The sequence below is a fragment of the Monomorium pharaonis genome, chromosome 3 (assembly GCF_013373865.1).
Source record: "Monomorium pharaonis isolate MP-MQ-018 chromosome 3, ASM1337386v2, whole genome shotgun sequence".
NCBI lineage: Eukaryota > Metazoa > Arthropoda > Insecta > Hymenoptera > Formicidae > Monomorium > Monomorium pharaonis.
The window spans coordinates 25964430-25975976 of record NC_050469.1 but is presented as its reverse complement, the minus strand read 5'-3'; the positions used below and the strand labels follow the sequence as shown (position 1 = coordinate 25975976).

The 11547-nt window shown below is 39.0% G+C and overlaps 1 protein-coding gene across 4 annotated transcripts in view; it reads right to left on the bottom strand.

Moving 5' to 3' along the window:
• Positions 1–11547, bottom strand: part of LOC105839473 (spectrin beta chain) — a 34990-nt gene that overhangs the window by 16735 nt on the left and 6708 nt on the right. For all 4 annotated transcript variants that reach the window (XM_036284637.1, XM_036284639.1, XM_036284638.1 and 1 more), the window contains exon 2: positions 122–310. In XM_036284637.1, coding sequence (XP_036140530.1) covers positions 122–257 — 136 coding nt within the window. In that variant the 5' untranslated portion in view covers positions 258–310. The remainder of the gene's footprint in view (positions 1–121; positions 311–11547) is intronic.

Sequence of the window (11547 nt, the reverse complement as noted above, 5' to 3'; positions counted from 1 at the left end):
GCATCTTTATTTAAAAAATGATAATTGTAGAAAACATGTAATAATGGTAAATATATAATATTAATAAAATATATAGTATAAATAAAATTGAGTAAGAAAAATAATCAACAAAGTTTCGTACCAGCTAGTGCCTTGATGCGTGAGCGTTCGAAAAGTCGCGAACTCGAGTTTCCCCCGTCGTATTCGTACTCGTCGACAATCTCTTGTTGTAGCGTGGGGTCCCAACCCCCGCGCACCACCGAGATGTCGGTCGTCATTTTGTCAATCAGACCAACAGCTCACTTCTACCGAACCCTTAAAAAGGGTGTACCTAAAAACAATACCATAAATTTATTGACACAAGGAATGCAAGAAATTTGTGTAAAATTGATAATCCATTTTTTTTTTTTAATAATAGTCAAACAATCCGCAATGTAAAAATTACCCCCAAACTATAAGTGGGCCGAAAACTTTTACAAGAAATTTCGTCAATCTTTATAATGTAAATTATATAATTCCCCCTTACATATTTTACAATTTTATTTTTATTTGTGCAATGATCCAAATCAAAGATCAACATTTCAAATAGAATTATTTAAAGAATTCATGTTTTTCTATTAAAAATTTAATAATAAAAATAAATATAAAAATATATTATGTTTATATCCTAAATTATTTGGCCAACGTCGATGATATCTATGTAGATAAAACGAGTCAGTTTACACGCGATACTATGTTCCTTTGATTAAAAACTCAATTCAGTGCTCAATGCCAAATATTTTCCGCGGTCCTTTACGTTACACTTTAGATGTAAGAAATATTCTCAGCGCTAAATGTTTAAAAAAACTCTCGATTATGCACCTAGGAAATGCAGTACCACGCATAAAATGCAAACGGGGACATGGTAATAATCATAAAAATTCCTTCTTCGTGCCTTTTGCTACCTACGCGGTTTAATGGCAAGCAATGAAACGTGCCTTGGCAAGCTACGGTCAGCGCGTTGTCACCGTCAGTCCATCTTCACGTACAGATAAGAACAAACTGCACAGTAATCTTATCTTCTTGCACGGCGGGTCTAACGATTAATAATTGGGTAAATAGTAGGGACTTTGAAAGTGATTAATGTTACGCAACACTATTCGATAATAGCGCACGCCCACACGTACAATGCACGTAGACCTTCATTTATCTTTTTTTCTCTTCTTCAGCACGCTTCGCTAAGTATGTATACCTTGTACCGAATTTCTTCTCTTCAACACTCGGCGTTATTACAGACCGATCGCGACAACGTAGATATTCATTTTATTTGTCTTTCACGTCGTAAAAGTATCTTTAATATCTGAAAGTAAATACTGATAAATCGGCTCTGAGAAGCGCTGCAATAAATAAACTTCAGTGCCCGTTTCACATGGATTAATCCATAAATCAGATTCTCCACGCGTCAGATCTATTGTTAGAGCATTTAATAAGGCATATTTCTTTAAATCAACCACCCACAAGTCGCGTTATATACAAGGTGTCCCAGCGATAACCCGTAGTGGCTACCGTATTTCTACCGTTTTCCGCTTACTTTTACGCCGAGAATCACGTCCTTTTCGATCGTCAATTTAAATTCCACGCTCGACGACATATAAAAAATGAGAAACGTGCCGTGTCGCAATGATCGTTCCCAACGAGAATTCATTGTCTCCATTTTTGTTTTCCATTTTCACGTAGGCCCGTGTCCCTCGAATCGTCCCTTCCGCAAGCTAATTACATCGCTCCAATCGCTCCGAGTCGCCTGATATCAAGAAGGTGGCAACGTTCGGTTAACGCCCGTGGAGTACACGTCTCTGTGAGTTCGTTTAATAGATAGCGTTGCCTGCCTCCGCGTGGGAGACGCGGCCGCCTCGCTCGCCACGACCACACGACGATTACATCACGCGAATGATGTCACACACGCGAAATACACATCGCCGGCATCGGCGTCGCACCGTGCCCCGCGGGAGGGTGACTTAACGGGAAGGTAGATGCTCGCGCGGCATTGGCGTAACGTCAACGTCTGATGCGACACGTCGCGCTTGCATACGGGATAAACTTGTGGTGCACGTGCCAGGCAGATCTTGTGAATGTCTTATTACATATATACAAGATAGAAGACATAAAGTCGGTAACGACAATCAAATTGAGCGCTACTCTCTGTTCCTTTAATTCATTGTTGAAAAAAAACCTCAATAAACGTATCCCCGTTTAATAAATCTTGTTTATTAAACAATTTAATTTATTAATGCACCGTAGAAAACATAAAATGATGGACAGTAGATGTAAAGATCACGCGATTTATATCTAAAACGTATATATACATTTCTATTACAAACCGAATAATTTTTTCCTTGCTTTTCGCATAAAATTTACATAACATATTTTTTTAAAGTAAGACGGCATACAACAGCACGCATTCTATAACTTATTGCATGCTAAATTTTTGTGTGACAAAATAAGAAGTTTCTCAACACGGCGTGATTTAAAAAAATTAAATAAAAATTTATTATATCCTCACTCGCGTTACGACATTTTTACTGTGATGTAAATAAAGAAATGGAAATACATCGGCCTAATAAACGAGATTTACGAAGAGGAATATGTTGTACAGATTCTTCGCGTAGAAACATCAATTAACACCAGTAAAGCATTAATTACGTAATCGCGCGTATTAATTACGTAATTAACACCGATAAAGCATTAATCTTCTCCTTAAACTAGCGCAAGGTACAGCATCATCAACGTAATTCAACATTAAAATAGAACGACATAATGAGGGATGACATCTGATTAACCGCGTTGTCTAATTTACAACGCTCGTAAAACGATGTTTACTGATTAATAACGCGGCGGACAGTTGCAGTTGCAGCTGCACAAGCAATATTTCCTTTTTTTCTTCTCAATAACGGACCAAATATCATAAGTAATACGGCATGTCGCAGACGTTCGAATGTGCGAGAAGCTCAAGGAAAACCAGAGTAAACCGATATGAACGTCTAATGATGAAAACAACAAATTGAGAAGAGTAGCTTCGCGGTAAAACGCATTGGACGCAAACACAATTACGTCACCCTACTGGAATTAAAGGCGCACCGTTCACAAAATTACACAAATAAGTGTGAAAAAAACACACAATTTACAATCGCATACATTTTTACACGTCTCTTCAATGTCGCAATTTTTATTATTCATTATACAATTGCGCTGATCGCTGGTTTCAATCAACTGACGTTTCTAAGACTTAATATCGAGCATAAAACCGCCTATGAAATTAGGTCGCTTGCTGTCACGAATTTACATTTGATGGATCATATCTGAAGAAAGAAGGGGAGAAGAGAGAAGCAGTGTGTGTGTGTGTGTGTGTGTGCGTGTGTGTGTGGGGGGTACACAACGTTTTTCTTTTTTGCACATCTAATTCTCTTTCGAATCATCAATGGTGAAGCAACAGACGATCGATCGCTTCGCGATGAAATCGACGTGTTCTTCATGAGCGACATCGAAAGCCTGGAGAACGCGGGCATGAATGGCATTCTTAAATGTCTGGACAGTCACTTACATTGAATTAAGAGCAATTACGCGAGTGCCGTCATACTTAATGGCCGACGTAGCGGGAACGTACATACAGATTAATGCCTTTGTATCTGGTGGGCGGGGTGGAGATGAATCACAAAGTGAATGACACGATAATCGTGGAAGGTTAAGTTTACTGGCGGCACTTTCTAACACTTCTGCTTCTCCGAGAGAAGCAGAGTGGGACGTAATCTCGAAACCTCCTTTTTCAGAAAGTGGCTATTTATAACCACATAGATAACCAAGTAAAGTTTTTTTAATCAGTTTTTTTAATACAAAGAATAATTAATTTTGATTAAAATATTCATTAAAAATTGGTCAAATTAATCAATTAAAATTTCATGTATTAAACATAATAGAAGTTTGAGAAACAATATTTTTGATTAAAATAATAAAATAAAATAAATATCCTCCTTCGCTAATAAAAATACAGGTGTTTATACGTTTATTGTTTCGTAAGCAATTGTTTATTGTTTCGTAAGTTTACAATTTGACATTGTAGTTGTAGCAATATTTTTAATATGCGGATATTACGTTTAAAAATACTTGTTTTCTGAAAGAGTTCTCTTTAAAGTTTCATCGCGTATAATTGAAAAAGAGAGTGCAAAGATTAATAGCGTTTTTTTTTTCCAACAATTTCGTTTAGTGTGTATGCACAATCACGAAGAGCTCTCTGTTGAACTCGATAAAGTACGGTAAAGCAAGAAGCAAAAATGGAAAACAAGAAGCTCATTGTGCATCGGAACGAGAACAGCCGGTCTCTATATGCACAACGAGTCCCCGCACTCTGCGCTTCGGATGCCTCGTGGAAGCGGAATCCTGTTGTTTAAATACTCGCTCCGAAGCTTTCTCTCGTCATACAGGCGAAAAGTTTTCCTCAATTCTCTCGATAACGAACACGTGGCCTCTATGTTATCTCTCAAACGCTAACTCGGCTTTTCGTTTCCTCTAGGGACTCCTAAAAATGAATTAGACACCACATATAATCACCCATACTTTGAATTTAGTTTTACGCGGGTCAATTGCCTTGCAAACGATTCATCTCTATCAACAACGTAAACGTATAAGACTTACGTATCACGAAAATGCAAAATCGATATCGTACACGTAAAAGCGTTTAGTTATATTTAGCCACTTTATCTTCTATATCGTTTTAAGATTCCCAGCATCGTCCTTATTTCAAAAAATTATCTAGCACTAAATGTGAACAACAAATGTCACGACCTCAACGATATACTATATTTTGTTGCGGCTACAGCGAAACCACCCGTTACAGATAAGCGTAACGTCGACCTCTTCGACGTCTATCTTTAGGTTGGCCCGAGGCGATGAGATGCACGCCGGAACATCGCGTTTCGTCGTTGGCGATTCGTCATCTAATCGTGCGGATTAAATTGCGCTTTTGTGCCCGGTTCGATGCGCCTTCCCCGCCGCAAAGGATCCGATATAGCGAGCCAACCAACCCACCGCACCTCGTCTCGTCGCAACGCCGAAGGTAAGATGAACACGGCGCGCACACACATACAGAGCCAGGATTATTGATTTTCCACTGGAGTCACCGTGGCGCCGGTGTCCGCGGTCTACATATATTCTCGTCGAGCGTACCTGTATAAGGTGAAAGGAGAAGGACGAGTATGATATACCCTACGTTTTGAACCTTTAGCCCTTTAAAGTCTCTATCCGCTCTCGCGAGCCGCGCGCAATCGAATTCCCTCTCGCTCCGAATGCAACAATTTATCACTCCTCCTCGAATTACGTCCTCCCTCCACGTCTCCCGAGAGCTTTAATAGTCAATAATACAGCCTTTAGGGTGGAATGAGAGAATAAGTGCCCCCGTGTGCTCTCGAGTTATCTTTGAGTTATCCGACCTTCGTCTGTACGTAAAGGGAAATAAGACAATGCAACCGTGTAACATCGGTAATGGTATTTTAGATTAGTGAAATCTGTCAGAACCTTGATTAAGGAAGACACTGTGTAATACGCACACAAACGTGGGAAATATAAATAAATAAATAGCAAACGCATCGTGGGAACGCCACCGTTCGTTCTGCGCGTTCTATATCCTCGCGAGAATTTAATGAAAAATTACAAGATACTCAGAAAAATGATTAAAACGTGGTACGGATTACGTACTATTCACTAACCGAGATCAATTTGATTTACGATTATTCCTCTAGCCGGACCGTTTCTACGAATTTATACCTCGAGAGCCTATCAGCTCGAAATGCATTTTTTTAAAATCAAAACGAAACGCGCGATAGCGAGTTTAACAGCCACTTTGCAATTACTCCCAGTCGCTCCCATGCCGCTCGAACGTCGTTTATCGCTCGCCGTCGTCGTGGGTCGAGACTCGGGGAGCTAAAATCACGACTGTAGACGTATAGGAGATGCAATCGAAGGAATCGCCGTTACACGGCGATTGTATTCCCCGAGACAATTCGCCACTGCAATAGGCAGCGGCCTTTCTATCAGCGGGGAAGAATCGCGGAGGTGTGAAGCGGGTAAACGCCCTTACGATGACCCAGTTCTCCCGGTGACATACCCTTCCTCCTCTTCCTCCTCCTCCTCCTCCTCCACCTCCCGTTCTCCCCGAAGTTACGAGCTGCATTCCGCTAACGAGATTTCGAGAGTCGATGCTCGGATTGAAGCAGTCACGTCGACGTGACGACTCAATTTGTTTGCAACCCCCACGACTGACCTTTACAGGCTTTGGCGTGTTATAGTAAGTTCTTTAATTTGTTACGAAAGTTTGATTACTGCAAAGGAACTCTAATTGTTAACTGCTATTATTATCACTTCGTGCTGTGCTCAATTCTCGAGACAGCAGTGTGTTCGACTAATTTCTAATAATCGTTCGGAGCCAAAAGTAATTTGCACTATGCAACTTTGAGTGAATTCCTACTACGGCTACGAAATATATATGAAAATAACATAGAGAACATCTTTCCCATTTTAACTGCATCTGTATGTCTCCGCGAATATCAATCCGAATTCGATTTGAGCGAATCGATTATTTAAAAATTATTTGTTTAACTAGACACACATTTATCGGTCCCGATTCAGCGAGAAATAAAAGAAATAAAAGCGTGATTGCGCTTCAGTCTAGGGGGAGTAACCTGGCCGTTTTTGGAGATCGAAATTAACGGGGCGGGATTCGGAGGAACGGCGCGGGGTGAACGACCTCACACGAGCGACCCGAATCGCTCCTGCCGGGACATGGAAGAGCCGTCGTCAGCGCGAAAGATTTTACGCGGCTCGATTTTATGCGGAATGAAGTCACAAAAGTCGCGGGGTATGTGCGGCCCGACTAAAACGCTCTCGCAGCTGTATTCCAAGAATAATTCCGCGAACGGTCATGGCATTCCGTCGCGTGCCCGTCAAGGGCCCGCTCGAGAAAAGCCCGCTGAATCACCGTACTCCCCGTTGTTCTTATTAAGGAACCCGTTACTAGACAAAAAAATCGCCGCGTGTCATAAACATCCGCGAACGGACAGATACGAGAGCCCGCGAAGAGAAATTCCGCATTCCCCGATACTCTCGGTGCTCTAGCTCTAGCGGTGCATCTCATCGCGAATTAACTTATTAATTACGAATAAAATGGCGCTAACTCTGCTAATTAATCACCTCCCGGATTAGCTCAAGAGTCGCGGGAATAGACTTTAAATTAAATCTGTGAAATTAGATAGAAATAGATAAAATGTCAACAGTACTCTCTCTCTCTCTCTCTTTCTCTCTCTGCAAAAATAAATAAAATAATAAATTCAGTGAAACGGTTCACAATCGTGTTGCAACCGTTGCAAATAAAATAATTCCAAAGTAAATAAATATTAATTGGCACGTTTATCGCCAAAAGTGAACTAATTGCCTACTTTAAAGCGTTAATAGGTTATTACTATTAACTCGCGAAACCATGCATTAACGCTTTAAAGTAGGAAATCGAATTTTGCGACCTTTTTTGCCCGATAAGCTTTAAATTACACACGCTATACGACGACGCGTACGACAGCTTATTATAAATAGTCCACGATTATTGCATTAGACGGATAATATTAACGAGGGGGATTGCGTACTGCCAAAGGCATTCAGCATGGCGCTTGCCAAGCGGCTGATAAATAATGTAACATCTCGGCGACATACGCGCTATAACCCAAGTTTCATTCACATACTCGAGATCGTCGATCCTCCAAACATCTAAAGTTTTCCCGCGTTTCAGATGAAACTGCAATTCGTCGCGATCCCAAATATAACGAGTTCAAACGTTATTCGCAGAAATCTGAGAAAAGTCACAGTTGCATTACGTAATAATTAAGTTTACGCGATTTCCCTGGGACACGGCAAGCAGGAAGTACGCGATTATCTACGGCACCGAAATCTGTCGTGACATCGGATGCGGCGAATCGGGTCAGAAATCGCGAATACATCGTCCTGACTCACACGGAGCTCGCAATCAACATCGGCAATTTTCAGTAATTTGTGTACGTGTTCCGTTTCAACGTCTGCTCGCCGCTCGTGCCGACAAGCGATCAGCAAATCATGTTGCGTCAACGAGAGCCAATTGATCTTGAGGAAATCGATCTTACTCGCCTCTTTAAACACAATGATACACGAGCGACAATTGAGGAACTCGGTACTCGAGCGCGTATTCATTAGCGCAAATTGCTCGATACGGAGGAACAAGCACCGGTTAAAGCCGACTAATTAGTAACGTCGGTTCGAAATTACACGTGACTTCTCGATTGCATAGCTTTTATCACTTTTGCCTCTGCGCGAAAGAGTTATCATTTAAAAAGTCCAAATTACTTACTTTTTGTCAGCAAAATTTGAAAAAAGTCTATGGGAAAGAGATCGTAACGACAAAACAATATTAATTTATGTTCAACAGTTGAGTTCTTTACGTGCCAATTGATAGAAATAAACTACGTGAAAGAAATCGCTCAACTGTCGTTTCGCACATACCACACACAGAAAAATTTACTCTCACGCTAAGAAAAGCAGTTTCTCATTTTTTTAGTTTTCTTCTTTAAGTAACGGTTCTCTTTTTCTCGGCAAAGAATACTTCCTCATTGAATAGTCTTAAAATACACTCGTTGTTTATTTAAAACATGTAAAATTTAGATTTAAAATAAAACTTCTGTGTACATGCACAGAAAACTGTGTATTTGAATTAAGTAAGTAGCTTATTTCAAATAATTCATAATTATATTTCCGTAAATCTATCATCATAGGTAACAAATTTTTTATTCAAAATATATTCTGAATCTTAGTAATTTAAAACTTTAATTAAGAATATTAAGTCAACATAAAAATTCGATTTACTTACTTACTTTAACTTTTCTTCAATTTAACTTTATAATATTCTTCAAGAAAGTAGAATTTTTTTTCCAAGTATATAATAATGAGTTTTTTTTTTTAATTTGTCAAGTATATTTAAAGGTTATATTCAAGAAAATATTCTTTATTGAAGATAACCCTTACTTATAAGGAAAAAAGTAAATTGAGTAAATCGCTTTTCTTGGCAATACCATAAATATTTTTCTGTGTGGATCTTTTGCATATAATTTTGTATCTCTTCTCTAATGCAATAATTACAATAAAATGTAAAGCAATTTCAAGAGATCGAACTCGATATGCTTCACAGTCATACCTAACACTTTGTGAAACAGATTTTCGCTTGCAATACGTTAATAAGACCATAAAGGTTTAATAAATTAACAATATATATCCGCATGCAATAACAGATATTACGTGCAAACTACGATGAAAACGATATTTTCAACTGAAATTATACGGGGAATTATACGTCGACTGTAAGTCTCTATTTCTAGATGGAGTCGGCAGTTGTTACAGTACACGGGGCTACGTCACATCCGCATTTGCGCTAATCTTCCCGTCAGGCAACTTGTTCGAAACGGTTTTAAATACGTGGACAGAATGTCACTCTAGCCCCGAGGCGCGGATTCTACGCTACTTATTTTCTGTTGTGTGCGATCAGTCAGTTATTAACATCTTTAACAACCTCGACGTCCTTAATATGAAGAAATAGAATCTTCGCGGTACAAACTCCTGATGATTCGCCTAATGGTTCTGGCGCGAAGTACGTTCGATCAGCAACAAAAGATTCGTAACGGTATCTCACGTTCGATCGACGTTTCTAGCTATTGCCGGACAATCGAAACTGTAAAACCGCCTGGCGCGATTGCGCAATCCCAGGAAGTGGAATGACGCTCGTGGAAGCAAGAGGGTACAGTTAGGCTTGACGCCTGATGATGATTTACTACTATGCGTCGACAAAATAAGCCTACGCGCACTCGCGACAAAATAAGCCTCTAGAAAATGATTTAGGTACGCCAAAACAGTACAGTAATTAATCTTGTTTACGCTGCGCCTTAACGAGGTGTAATTATACAGGCGAGAAGGAAAGAAAAGAGTGATTCTTTTAATTACTATTTGTTCGCGCATTCTTGAAACTTGAAAAAAATTACGCCATTCTCATTATGATGTTCTCTTGTATAAGAATTTTTGTTTTTAAATTTAAATAAAGGACTCATTCTTAAAACTCTAAATAGTTACGAGTGTAATTATCATTACTCGTAGTACAATTCACAATTCAATACGAGTTGTAAATATAAACAATGGTAAGACTACAAAGCGATTTCTATGTTAGTATAATTTATGAAACGTTAAGTAGATTTCTCTTAAAATAAAAAAATGTCACTGTATCAATAGTTCTCTCTTAAGAAAATAGAAATCTTTTCACGCATTAAGTAGAAATGTGCGAACTACTTAAACACGAATCGAATCAGGTAAGATTCAGGTAATCGATTCGCGAACTTTTATGATTGTAAACTATTCAAAAATTTCAAATTTAAGAAATTCGAACATGAATCATATATTGACGATCTTATAAAATCTTATCAAAATAATTTTACATCACATAATCAATATTATTTGTTTCACAGAAATCATTTTTATTACGTACATATTAAAATTTATTTTTACAATAAATATGTTAATTAAAAATTATGTTTCAACAATTCTATTCAGTTCAGGGTCAAAGAACTTTGAATTCTCACGTCCTTAGCAGTAAGTTTTAAACATGCAAAAAAAACCCTTTCATTTTTAAATATTTACATCGTCCTCTTTACGCGAGATATATTGAAAAAAAAAAAAAAACGCAACAGCGCGGTTGGAATTGACAATTCGAAACTCATCTTTCCCTCCATAGGAAGGATGACACGAGAGTGTCATCGATTATCTAACATTTCGCATTTATGTAGCGCCGTCTCGCGAACGAGGCTGCGTGTAATCTGGATGCGGTAATCTGGAAACTAGGTTGCGTCGACGAACCCCCTTTCCGTAAACGGAAGCGTGCGGCTTATTGAGGTAATCGATACCAAAGACAGGTATCTCTCCCTCTCGCAGAGTCGACAAAGCGGACGCTTCCTTCTCCTCCACCCGCCCCACCCTCCCCCTCGTCTATAAAAAGAAAGATACAACGAGTACACGCATATGTATATATATATACATATATATACACGCAAGCACGCACACGACGAGAAGAAGCATAACAAAAGGTTTAATTACGATCTCCGATGAGGCGTCGTCGTCGTAACATTTTCCGCTCTGAAAGTAAAGCGAAAGAGATTAGATTAACTCGCGGCTGTTCGATAATTTTCCTCGAAAGCGCGGTTACGCCCCGCGGAATCGACTGTGTAGTGTAAATAAGAGAAGAAAGCATCGATCGACGATCATCGTAAAAAAAAAAAAAAAGAAGAGAGGATTGCCTTAACTTTCTCGCTATGCAGCGTGATACTGTTATAATATTTAATTTGTAACCGTCATTGTATTGCGATATTGCATTGCAAATCCTTGTACTTTTAATCACTCCTTTGTTATATGAAAGTATGTAAAAGTTCACGTTACTCATTAATTTCATTTTTATTTTAAAAATTAATTTTTATTTTAAAACAAACGAGC